General features: G+C 43.7%; 1 protein-coding gene across 7 annotated transcripts; it reads right to left on the bottom strand.

Annotated features, from left to right (window-relative positions):
• Positions 1–225: 225 nt before the first annotated feature.
• On the bottom strand, positions 226–5,040 carry LOC103990000 (uncharacterized). Of its 7 annotated transcripts, XR_010497407.1 has the most exons (5): positions 4,873–5,040; positions 2,893–3,547; positions 1,222–1,344; positions 483–547; positions 226–364 (listed from the first exon to the last, which is right to left on the bottom strand). XR_010497407.1 is itself a non-coding variant. In XM_009408996.3 (4 exons), the coding sequence occupies exons 3-4, from the start codon at positions 3,426–3,428 to the stop codon at positions 1,275–1,277; spliced, it is 606 nt and encodes a 201-aa protein (XP_009407271.2). In that variant the 5' UTR covers positions 3,429–3,547; positions 4,544–4,781; positions 4,873–5,040; the 3' UTR covers positions 908–1,274. The 7 variants fall into 7 exon arrangements, 5 of the variants coding, with proteins under 5 accessions (XP_009407271.2, XP_065011342.1, XP_065011343.1 ...); XR_010497406.1 differs by lacking the exon at positions 226–364 and having other exon boundaries at positions 409–547; XM_009408996.3 differs by lacking the exons at positions 226–364; positions 483–547 and adding an exon at positions 4,544–4,781 and having other exon boundaries at positions 908–1,344.
• Positions 5,041–12,897: the final 7,857 nt, after the last annotated feature.

Genomic DNA, 12,897 nt, shown 5'->3' with positions numbered 1-12,897 from the left:
GATGGAGGAAGCGGTGGAGAAAGAAGAGGGGGTGGGGCGGGGTTGCGCAGAGAGGAGCTGCAGGTCTCCTCAGGGGGCCCTCAGCTTTGGAGCTCCTGATGATGGTGGATGACCTCTAAGGCAATCTATGAGAAGGATGAGGAGAGACTCCAATCTTGATGGAAGGAATTGAGGAAGCCATAGACACCCTCTTTTCCCTCCTCTCTTCTGGCTTCGGACTAGTTTCTCGTGGGGAAGAGATGGAAAAGGAGGGACAAAAGAACAGAAACAAGAGAGTTGGGTTGAGGTGTGGATAAGATTACAGACAAGTCTTCCTTATGATGTCCTTCTAGCCCAACCTTTAACTACTTGGAAGGAACAGGAACTGCAACTCGAGGTTTCAGTTGATCACACACCAGTAAACAGAGCTTCCATTCCACCACCACAAGAAAAAGAAAGAAGTGTTCCATCGAATGAATTGATGATGAGTCAATCATGCATACCTTCCATCGTTGCCTCTGTAATTAGAAGACCCGGTTGTTCAAAAGACGCATCTCCTTCACTTTCACTGCATGCAGCAAAAAGGTTTTGGCAGCAGTTATTATTATCTCTGATAGTACAAGATTGAAATCCAGCAGAGCTACTTGTTTCATATATAAAAAAGCAGGATTCAAGATTCAGGATGTATGCCACTGACGATGTGAATATTTTGCTTGATAAATCAGTCAAGACTAAAATTCCCAAAACATTACAAGATTTTCTACCAAAAATGATTAGAAAATAGGATTTTAAATACCTTCCCTTCAGTAGCCAGAAGATTTGACCTGAAATTAGGCCACAAAGTAAATGATTTTCGAGTGGCTACTGAAGTATGAAATTTATTAATACAAGAAGAATAAAAGATGCAAAAGCAAAGCAGTTTTATACATGCAAGAAAGGCCATTTTAATTGATACAGTAATATAAACAACATAATGTTAAGCGAGGAAACACTAAATGAATATTACAATACAAAAGGCAAACAGGATATGAAGCCTAGATTGCCAGTCAAAAAAGTGGAAACAATCAGGAAAAGGAAACTTGGCTGCAACAAATAAAAAATAGAAGTGGCACAAAAAGGGTACGTGATTGTCCCACATTCTCCTCCATGATACTTGAACAAACGTATTTGTTGGTTGTGATGGAGTTGACTGGTTTATACAGCCAATTACAATGCAGATTTCTGCAGTTGCCAGAGGATTACCATGCTTTCCCAATCTGCTTGGGTCCTTGCATCCATTTATGGATATATTAAATTTACTGAATTACACATTCACATCTTCTGAATTTTTCATGCTCAAATTCCCCATCCGATGGATTGTCATCACTGCAAAACATGGACTCGATATCAGCGATGTTAAAGTAAGCACAAGGAAAAGCTATTTATATCTATTTCTTATAGTAAAAAAAAAAACATGTTCAACCTAAGTGAGCTTCGTTTCACATAATAAGGTGACTTATGTCATATTTAAGCCAAAGCTTTCATGACAAAAAAAACACTGATACCAGCTGAACAGCAACTGATGATGAGAGTCCCAGAAGATAAACAATTACTACATTACTAGAGGAAGCAAAGTCCAGGCCTATGTAAAGCAAGGATCATTTGGAGTAGCACCAAAATTCAAAAGCAATACAAAAGCCCTGCTATATTGGCTTCTCAGAAATCCATTTATGGCTTTCATCCCATGTGTATTTTATCCGATCCAGGACTTGATGATGTCCCTTGTATAGACGTATCAGCCCTAATCCTAATTTCTGGTCTCACTGATTTTTCCTAAATTTACAGACGTATCAGCCCTAATCCTGGACTTTACGTCACAGGTCAAATTATCTGCACTGATTTTCAGTTATCATCTCCTTGGAGGAAAAAACAAAGAAAGAAAGAAATAGGAAATCATAGTGTATATTGAAGCCGATAATACTGTTTTAGTTCATGCAATACAACATTAACATGTGATTGGTGAACAAAAACATAAGAGTAACTTGATAAGCGAACTACCAGGCATCTTGAAAGGTATTACCCGTTTCAAAGAGGCCCAACGCCACCAGGCTTCTATTGCAAGATCAGCATATTGCGGATAAAGCTAGGTAACACAGTGCCATCACACCAATATCAGTTGGTATGATGTATAATTTCCCAGATCATGCAACAACCTCAACACTATATTCTTAAATACATAAGGTCCAGAAAGTGTCAATTCTCATGCCTTGGATCATAATTCTGTTATCCTGCCTCCATTTTCTGCCTAATACTGGAAATATTATTTGAAGCATCAACAAATTCGTAATTAATCAAGTGAATGGGGGGCAAGAAACAGTAATGTCAATCGAAGCAATTTCATATTTACTGACCAAGATGCAGTTACTGTTCTAAGTATAGTACTTTCAGGACTACCAAAATAGATCCTAAAGGTAAAATCAGCCACCTCAAAAAGGAAATTTCACACGATACAATTGGCAGAAATCTTGGGTGCCTGAACCTCTTACCAACCAAATACAAAGGATGTCTGGATTATCAGATCCATGACAATCATTAACAATTTTTCCTGGCAATACCAGAACTCAATGGGAAACATTTAGGAAATTATGGGTCTTTAGGGTATGGCATGAAACCAGCTAAATGAGCACATCCATTCAAGATAGATAGAAGTAACTTTAATCGAGTTTAAGCAATTTTACATATTTTACTGTCATTGATTACTAGATACAATGATGATCAAGCAGAAGTCAGAGGCAAATAGTAAATGGACTAAATTAAAAGCAAACATAAATACTCCTGCTTGTCTCTGGTGTGTGTTGGGAATGCAGTGTTAAGAAGCACAACACCATACAAACTCTGTTTATATTATTCGCTAATATTTGCAAGGAAACATACCTGAGCTCAAATTCTCTTATCTCTACAAGCTCCTTCCCACATTTATCAGTCCACTGAACTTTCCTCCCTACAGTACAACAAGATGTCTCATTTTCCACTCCTGAAACTTCATGGGAATCATCACCTTCACATGCTGTGGAACAATTTCTGGAAGGCTTCTTTATATTACTCTTGAGACAAGGCTTCCTTTCACTCACAGTAGCAGCACCATTGATTGTTACCTTGTTCGCATCAGAAGATGATGAATCTGATGAAGTTTCAGACTGGTTAGCTAGATCAAGTTTGTGAGGAAATTGTCTGTCTTGAGCACAACTGAAACATATGAAGGAAGTGCATCCTTGAGAATTTTGCTTTTTCCTAGAAGCCAGCTGAGATTCTGACTCAAGTCCTTGCTCCACTAACTGGTAGTTAGTCCATGGTGAAACTTTCATGGGCTGCTCATCATTTCTCCGGCCAAAAAGTAGAAGGGCAAGACCACTGGTATACCCTGATGCAGAAGAAGAAAAGAATCCTCCTCCTTCCACAGTCAATAGCATTTCAACAGCTCACCCAAGCCAAATAAGTTGAAGCTTCATCGAGTTTATCGATGCAAAGACGTCTTTCTGTTTGAAACTGGAGTGACACTTCCTTTTATGCATGAATATACTCACTGCAGCTGAAATAAAGGAATTTCAAGAAAGCACAGAAGACAAAATAAGAATTAGTTGAGCACGTACCAATATTTTATGCAAACGATACTTTAAAAAATGGCTTAATACAGGCAGAAGGGGTGCTTCTCTGCAAGCCATTCAATACAGAAATATAGCTTCAACAATGATGGAGTCCATTAATCATTATGTATGTTGTACCCCTAATCAATAAATCACAAATAGGCATTAGGGATGAAATCAGCTTAAATGGTCCGATTAACAATCAAACTCGAATTAAGATGGCCATCTTGCAATGCCCGTTTTCTCACATAAAGTTTTGCATTCACAGCTACTTATCAATACCTTGACAGGATATTTTACAAAATTCTACACACAAGCTGAAAAAATTATTATAGTATGAAATCTAAAGTAATTGATCTAGAATTCCCAGTGTGTCATCGACAGCACTAGGAGAAGCAACAGGTTGAGTGGAGAAGCTAATAGAACAAATAGATGTATGGAAGAACATGAAATGAATGGTATCTCAAACTATCTAATACTTGACCAAAGTTCAATTTTACTATCAATAAAAGGGAAAAAAGAAAATTTTCGATCTAAGTTTCTGTGTGAGTACTGACTCGAGATTTCTTATGCGTAGAATTTGCATGTTCCTTGATATGAGATCCCTCCATTTATTGCTCAGAAAAATGTTAAATTTCATGAAATTTGCGAGTTGGCTTAATAAGGCACATCTTAACATGCTAAGAGACTACTGTACATAGGTACAGTATTCATGCATTGATCACCCAGTCAAAGCCAGTGTTTGAAGGCCGTTCTTTCAAATGCTTAAGAGGAAGAAGGAAAACAAATCGAATACAAAAAATCATCCCCTTCAAATTGTTCAGACACAAAACTATATAATTACTAAAGCCATCATACTATGATGGTTAATTACAAGTAGCAAATGAACTGAACATCCATAAGTTTACCGTTAAGGAAGCCAAAGCCTTGACTATATTTACCTAACTCGTGTATCCCGCAGAACAAAAAGAACTCCAGAAATCAACAAAGATCCAAACAGATGAGCCGCCACACAGCTGTAATAACTCGAGCGCCAAGAATGTCGCCACAACGACAGATCTAAGCGATATATGGTAAAAAAAAGTAGGACTACGGAAGCAAAGGTAGCATACAAGAATGCTCGATGCGAAACCCTAATGTCTAGCTGCAGCCACGAATCTAGGGTTTCCGACTTCACATCTAAAAAGCACAACAACATCGCCTAAAAAGAAGCCCTTGTCTCAGAAAAAGAAAGGAAAAAAGATCAAAGCAAATCTGGAAGACATCGAACCTCGAACCTCAAATGGGATCACGGCCGACCGAAGACGACAAGATCGGCAGCGGAGATTTGGCAATGGCCATCGGGGCTTTCCGTGAGTCCGTGATCGCCTTGTCTTCGCTGATCGTTCGACCAAATCGGCTCGGAAGGGAGCGCAAAATTGGGTGCCACGACTCGATTCACCGTCTTTACGTTTCCGCGTGGCGACTAATTTAACAAAGGAAGAACGATCTTCACCGTTCGATTATCCTAAGCCCATGATTAATGGATTATGCGCCGTCCGATGGAGACACGTCACGTGTCGAAGCCCGGATGATATCATCGTGGAATGCCCATTTACAATCGTATATAGAGAAGTTCAAACTCACCACCCTTGGGTTCTACCCAGTCGGCACTTGCGGGACCCACGTTTATTTGTTGGTTGGGTTTCCAATCATCAGGGATTGTAGATAAGGCTGGTAGATTAAGCGATGTTGACGGTAACGTGAGGCAGACTCCGACTCATGGATGGCTGAATGCTGAGTTAGACAAGTGGATCACTCCGGTTGTTAAGATATAATTAATTCATTAATTTTAAGTTGGCAATGTACGAAATAAACCTCTCATAATGACTCTTTATCAGATGAGACTCTTGCAATAGTTTTTTGTTTTCCCGATCAAATCACTAAGTTACCACCTCCTCCTTTGTCTCCATTTTGTCCGTCTCTCCCTCTCGTTTATTTGTCTTCTCATTCTCCTTCTTCGGCTCCTACTCCCCTTTTTATTCCTACCTTTCTCCATATCCTCTGGTTCACCCATCTCCTCTTTTTTCTTTCTCATCGTGTCTATCGCTCCCTCCCCCGTCCTCCCACGCCTCCGCACAATTATTCATCCTCAACCAATGACTCATGTTACCTTTTAATGTTCGGGAGCTTGAGTAGAGATTAACTTGACAAGTATACTAACCTAGATATTTTCTATACGAGGAACCCGTTGAGTCTACTAGCTAATTTTCATATCTTGGCAAGGTACTTCATCGTGATCATATCTTGGGTTTTATAGCTCCCCTCCACTTGACTCACAACCAGTTGCGAGTCACTAAACACGATTAAGTCTTAGGTCTCAAGCTCTCATATGAGTCGGATCCTTAAAAGAAATGCTTCATATTCGATCTTTGAACAAAAGAGCTCATTCGTACAACTATTTGTTTGGACCCTTCAGGATAAGTATGATGCTATCCCTTTCCGAGGTGATAGAACTATCCACAAATAGAGTCCATGCTGAGGAGGTGTGACTATCGACCTTGGCCATTGGCAAGAGAGTTAGTTCCGAGATAAAATCTATCAATGCTTTAGCCTTTATAACAGTCTTTAGCATATTGCAAATGTCAAATTTGTCCAACTCTACTGACCACCTCAACAATCACCTTGAGATGTCAAATCGAGAAAGAACCTATCTGAATGGTTAGTCGGTGATTCCTTGTATGCCATACGCTTGAAAATAGGGATGAAGTTTTCTTACCATTAGAGAGGGGGGGGGGTTTCATTTCTCAAGTCATTCTGCATATTATCTCGGTGAAGCATTTGACCAAGGAACTAATGCGACTTAACTTGCAGAGGTGAAGTTGGGGTCAGAAGGTCGTAGCACGAGGTAAGAGGACGCAGTGGCATGTACTCTTGAAAAATATGTTATAGTGTTACTATTCGAATTGCTATGGAGGAAGCGGTCTACACAAAGATTATACTGGTGAGGGCAGAAGCTCAGGATCCAGACAATGGTGCACCAATTTTAGCAAAGTTAATAGACTTCAGGAGTTGCTAGGTGACAAACTATCTTAAAGCTGTACTTCGTCTAGGTGTAATCCGAGAGTGAGTGGATAAAAGTCGATTGCTAAATAAGTGAACATAATCGGAGGTGGTAAAGGCCCTATGATATGTAGGTAGAGGCTACACATGGAGAGATCGCGGTCCGAGTTCATCCCACAATGATTAGAATGCAATAGAGATGTCATTATGAGATGACATGGTATAACGGATCATGGTGAAAACAGTTCGAAATAATTCGACACACACAAGACAAGTCTCACGAGGGACTGAGTCATATGACGGTAAGATTGAGAGCTGTTAAGAGCTCCATATCGGTAAATAACACGATAGCAAGAAGGGCTAAATAAAGGAGAATGCCATGAAAAATTATGATGTTTAATGTAATGCTTATGCATATTCATGTCTTTTAATGTAATGTAATGCATAGCATGTAGAGTACTAATAGTAGGCTTAATAGCCCTATTTTGGTTAGCTTTGGTGGTTGTTTTAGGCTTGTAAATGAAGGTTGTGTCATGTGGGCACTCGTGGATATTTCGATTTGTAGTGAACCATTTTGGACTCTTTGTTGTACGACCGTTCAGAGCTTACAAAGTATATGTTTGTAATTTGCATTGGCTATAAAGTATTTACTAAAATGGTTGTTTGTGGATCCGGAGTAAAACGTTTTCTTTAACTTATTTTCTCTTTTATAGGTCTTAAAGAGCCATAGGAGGTTTTAGGCAGGTTGACATTTGCGAACATGCAAGGGTGCCGCATGACTTAAGCAAAACCAACTAAACACATGATAGTAGTGACCTCGAGGTTGAGGTTGATGGTAGTCACTCGTGTCTTGGCCTTTTGTGCATCTCCTTACACTTACTTGAGACCATTGCTTCCGTAGTAATATATTGGTTAGCTCTCTAAAGCATCCGGAGACTATCGTCGGTGACCTATCTACTAATAATTTGAAAAAATGAGAGGGCTTGAGATCTATCACGAAGGCCTATATCATAAGTAACTAATGAGCTTCTTGCATGCCTCAAATCTTGTTTGTGAATCGTATAGTGACATATAGGTGTGGAAGGCAAGATTCTGCTCTACCAAATCAGTACTGCTATTAAAGGCCTCTATCGATACGAGATGAAAGTTCATTAAGACAGGCTTCTCTTGGAAGTTATGAGTGAATAGGCATTTATCATAGTTGGAACCTCGGGGAGTCATCAATTAAATTCGGTGACTAGGTCTTATATTTATAAGGAAATCTAGGGGCGACATCACATGCTGTCACGGACAAACTTCTAAACAAGATGTTGGATGTAATGCTCATGTATGTCCGTGTCTCTTGGCATGTTCTTGCCTTGTACAGAATGTAGAGGGGCGGCCGAAGGCTTAATAGTCCCATTTTAGTTGGGTTGGTGGCCTCTTTAGGCTTGTAAATAAAGGTTGTGTCATGTGGACACGCTCCAGAGCTTTTCGGTCTGTAATGGATCATTTTACCCTTTGTTGTGCCACTGTTCAGAGCTTGTAAAGTCTGTTTATAATTTGCATTGTCTATGAAGTGTTTTTCGGAGATGTTTGCTTGTGGATCCCGATTGAGGCATTTTCTCTAGCCCGTTCTCTCTTTTGTTGGTCCTAAGGGACGATGGGTGGCTTCGGGGAGGCTGACCTTTGCGGACGGACACGCAAGGGTGCCGCACGCCTTAGGCAAAATCAGCTAAGGTCGTGACATTGTGGTATCAGAGCGGGACAAGCACTCATAGAAACACTTAGCATGCAAACGTGGGGGACCTAGCGGGGCTGCGTTGAGGGCAGTCAGCACATGCGCGACCGTTTGGGGGAAAACGGGCATGGAGATGTAGGGAAAAGGAGTCGCTTGGAGGAGCGGGCATCTAACATTGGCATTCAGAGGAATGGCCAACCCTTCGCGCAAGAGGCACCACGAGAACAGGCAAGCTTGGAAGAATTTGGAGCGCACAAAGGTTGGGATGGCTGAGTTTGAGCTACGGCTCAACGTTGACAACTATACTTGATGGTGCTCTAGGCAAGCGAGGCGCTTGGCAAGAATGAGACCATGCAAGGTGGAATGAGTTGCTCAACGACCAAAAGAGTTATGCAAAGCTCACAGAGGTGAGGGGAATTGCTAACTCGAAGAATTTGGTACTCATGCATGGGCTTGTATGCGGACGATGGAATGTTCGTGGCCATCCCAAGGCGACCGAGACTCGGCGCCATGGAGTATTGAAACTTTCTCTTCGGCATGTGAAGGATACGTCCGTAGGAGGCTGAAGTATGCAACGAGTTCAGCATGTTGCTAGGCCTTGAGGGGCGCAGTGGGGGCTGTATTGACAGGGAGGTGCAATCTAGCAAGTGCATTTGCAGGAAGCAGAACAATGCACAGTTTGTTCAGCAGATCGGAGTAGTCCAAGGGGATGGTGGTCTCCGAAACGAAGAGAGATGTTGCTCCAATGGGATAGTTATCCAGGAGGGATAAGTCCCGGCTCTCCTGAGGGAGAATCATGTGAGACGGACCTCACGAGTTGAGGAGGAGTACCTCAACAAACAACAACTCCACGAAGCTCGATGGACGGAGCAAGCGGCGAAGAGTCGTCGCATGATCTCGCTCGAGAGAATGCATTGGTGGATGCATTGCGAGATCAAGTGGGGGAGCGACCCAAAGCAACTCAAATGGAGGCACACTTGGAGTCGATATGGAGATCGGACTCAAGGGAGGGCTGACCCGTGGAATGGTGGACGCAAGGGCCACCATCGACTCAATGCAAACACGAGGAGCGGAGCAACTTGGGTGTAACTTGGCGAAGTACTCAAGCCGCTTGAAGGGAGCCAGCATAGAAGTTGGAACATGGAGCAGAGGCACAGTGCTTTCCCTAGACAGAGGTCAAGGACATGAACTCTTACAGAGGCAGGAGTATAATCATGTTGTTCCATGGGTCCTTCATTCTGACGGAGCGGACTCATCTTGCATGGTGCCAAAGACGAAGGGAGCTTCGGAGCACATGCACCTTATCTCGGAGGAGCATTTGATGGAGGAACTAAGGCGACTCAATTTGCGGAGGCGAAGTTGGGTTCAGAAGGCCTTAGCACGGGGCAAGAGGACGCGGAGGCGGGTACTCTTGAAGAATATGCCACAGTGTTGCCATTCAAGTTGCCATGAAGGAAGCGGTGCGCAGCGGAGATTGTGCTGGTAGGGGCAGAGGCCCAGGATCCAGACAATAGTGCACTAATTGCAGCGAAGTCGGGGGACTTCGGGAGCTACTATGCGACGGACTGTCCTAGAGCGATGCTTCATCTAGGTGTGACCCAGGAGTGGGTGGATGAAGGTCGATTGCCAAAGGAGCGAACAAAACCGAAGGTGGAAGAGATCCTGCGATGTATTGGCAGAGGCCACACATGGAGGGTTCACAATTCGAGTTTATTCCACAAGGATCAGAATGCAATGGAGATGTCACCAGGAGGCGACATGGTGCAGCGGATCGTGGTGGAACAGTTCATGGCAATGCGACACACACGACATAGTCCCGTGAGGGATGAGATCATATGGAGGTATGATCGGGAGCTACTGGGAGCTCCGCTTTGGTGAACAACACGACGGCAAGAAGGGCTATGGATTCAAGGAGTGAAGGCCATGGTACCGCAGAGGCGGGTCTTCCGGGTGTGCATCGAATTTTGCATCGGATGAAAACCTTGGTCATCAGCATATGGGGGCTGTGTTCCACCAAGGGAAGAGTTCGAATGCAAGTACCAGTGAGTCCCATGGGAGGGACTTGATCATGCAGAGGTATGATCGAAGCAGCTGGAGAGTTGGACTGCTCCAGAGCTCATATTCGCTTAAGGGAGCCCGACAAGTCAGAGGACAAGGTCGAGTAAGCGGATGTTGCTACCAAGGAAGCTAAGGAGAACAGAATTGGTGCAAACTCTACAACGTGATGGCAGAGGCCATGCATGAGAGTTGCAGTCTGTCTTTCCATCGACCAAACGGACTGCTTGGAGAACACAGAGGTGTTGAAGCAGGGGGTCGAAAGGGGCGAGGAAGCGACGACGAGTCCAGAGGGACTTAGCTACCCAAAATCAAGCATCAGTTAGAATGGAGGTGGACTCAGAGGAGTGCCACGGAGACATATCTACTGATCGTGAAGAAAAGGGATGCAGATGCGAGGCAACGGATAGTAGGGCCATGGGCATGGCAGCGTCATGGTACCGCAGAGGCGGGACTTCCGTGAAAGTCATTGATCCCTTGCTCTCATGGAGGGAGAGCGCTTGGTCGTGAAAGGGGCCGAGGAGGTGGAGCATGCAGAGGCAATCTCCAAGTACCAAGACAAGGCTGAAGGGCAGAGGCCAAGAAACTTCGTAAGACCGGTGTCAACAAGTTTCTCATCAAGATAGCCGTAAGTGAAGGACTTCGGGTCATGCAAGAGTGCACGACCAAGGAACGAAGCAAGCAGTACACGGTGCTGTACCTTTGCTACTCAGTGGAGTAGGCGGCAGGGTTGATGGAGAAGACGGTACAATCCCAGAGGCGACCTCATCTATCAGAGAATTACTCCAAGTTGGGGTGAAAACTTCCTGCATTCCAGAAGTTCAATGGCATTGAGAGGGTGAATCACAGTAGCTAACTCAACGCAAGGAGTGCAAACACTTCAAGTGCTTCAGAAGTGTGAGCAAAGAGCAGGCGAAGGCCAGTAACCAGCTCGATGCATGAAGTACAACCTCGAGGAGGCGGGCGAAGTCAAGTAACCTTTGCCTTCTCAACTCTTAAGAGAATGGGTGAAACCGAGTACCCCAATCCTCTTATCTATCCAGCAGAGGAGCTCTGCACAAGTTCAAAGACCCTTCGAAGAGAATGGAAGACAACAGTTGTCAAATCCTCACCAACGGTGATCAGTGCTACTGAGAGTAGATTGTCCGCTTCATTTCCCAACGAAATGCCAATCGAAAGCGGAAGTGATGCGAACCTACTTGGATATGACAACTAACTGAAAGAAGAGCCAATGAGCAGATGTTGTGGAGGAAGGACCCAAAACTTCAAAAGTTTGCGAGGCGATGCTCGTTAAAGCTCCAACAAGCATCCACCCAGTTCAAGCAGCATGTGGAATTTTTGAGAGATTGGCGCAGTAAGGATGGTCTTTTCCTTCATTTTGGTGGATCCGCAGGAATCAACGAGGATCAACACAACTCAGCCAACCCCACCCCAGAGTCAGAGTCATTGGCGAGTTGAAGCAGCATGGCGGATCAAAGGTTCGACTACTCAGAAACAGCAGCGGAGAGCGGCTGGGAGCCAGGAGGCGCATTGCAGTTGGAGCAGAAGATTGAAGACTCAGCAAAGGCGAAGAGTTGCAGTGTTCACAAAGGCTTCGACGAGGACGTCGAAGGGATAAGTGGGGGAGAATGTCACGGACAAACTTCTAAACAAGATGTTGGATGTAATGCTCATGTATGTCCGTGTCTCTTGGCATGTTCTTGCCTTGTACAGAATGTAGAGGGGCGGCCGAAGGCTTAATAGTCCCATTTTAGTTGGGTTGGTGGCCTCTTTAGGCTTGTAAATAAAGGTTGTGTCATGTGGACACGCTCCAGAGCTTTTCGGTCTGTAATGGATCATTTTACCCTTTGTTGTGCCACTGTTCAGAGCTTGTAAAGTCTGTTTGTAATTTGCATTGTCTATGAAGTGTTTTTCGGAGATGTTTGCTTGTGGATCCCGATTGAGGCATTTTCTCTAGCCCGTTCTCTCTTTTGTTGGTCCTAAGGGACGATGGGAGGCTTCGGGGAGGCTGACCTTTGCGGACGGACACGCAAGGGTGCCGCACGCCTTAGGCAAAATCAGCTAAGGTCGTGACAATGCGCACGGAAGAACATAAAAAAAAACCATAAATTTCTCAATACATGTTCGTCATCGTGTGTAGATTGGTGTGCAAAACCCGCGAAATAGAAAATCACGTGTGAGATAGTAGTGTTACATAGGAAGATCGTATATTCCGGAATCCCTAAAGATTTGTAAGAGTGGATAAAGGAGGTCAAACATCCTCCTCTCTAACGGTGATCCACACAGCAGGTCTACAACGACGCTCCTTAAATCTCCAGGCCTACTCTCTAAGGATGAGAAAGGGAGATAAGAATAGAAGATGATAACTAAGAAGCCCCGGTCTTTGGTTCCCTCATATTTATAGAGGCCCCTAGTTAATCCTAATGGATTATACAATATTGGGTATTAGATCTTCATCCAATTACCTAAGCCTTGAGA

The sequence above is a fragment of the Musa acuminata genome, chromosome BXJ3-6, assembly GCF_036884655.1.
Source record: "Musa acuminata AAA Group cultivar baxijiao chromosome BXJ3-6, Cavendish_Baxijiao_AAA, whole genome shotgun sequence".
NCBI classification, from domain to species: Eukaryota; Viridiplantae; Streptophyta; class Magnoliopsida; order Zingiberales; family Musaceae; genus Musa; species Musa acuminata.
Note: the sequence above shows the minus strand (reverse complement) of the source record. Positions and strands in the feature narration are given on the sequence as shown.

Coding starts and splice junctions, on each gene's coding strand:
- LOC103990000 (XM_009408996.3), bottom strand. CDS start 3,428: ATGCTATTGACTGTGGAAGGAGGAGGATTCTTTTCTTCTTCTGCATCA. Junction 1,345..2,892: donor ATAAGAGAATTTGAGCTCAG/GTATGTTTCCTT, acceptor CATGTTTTGCAG/TGATGACAATCCATCGGATG.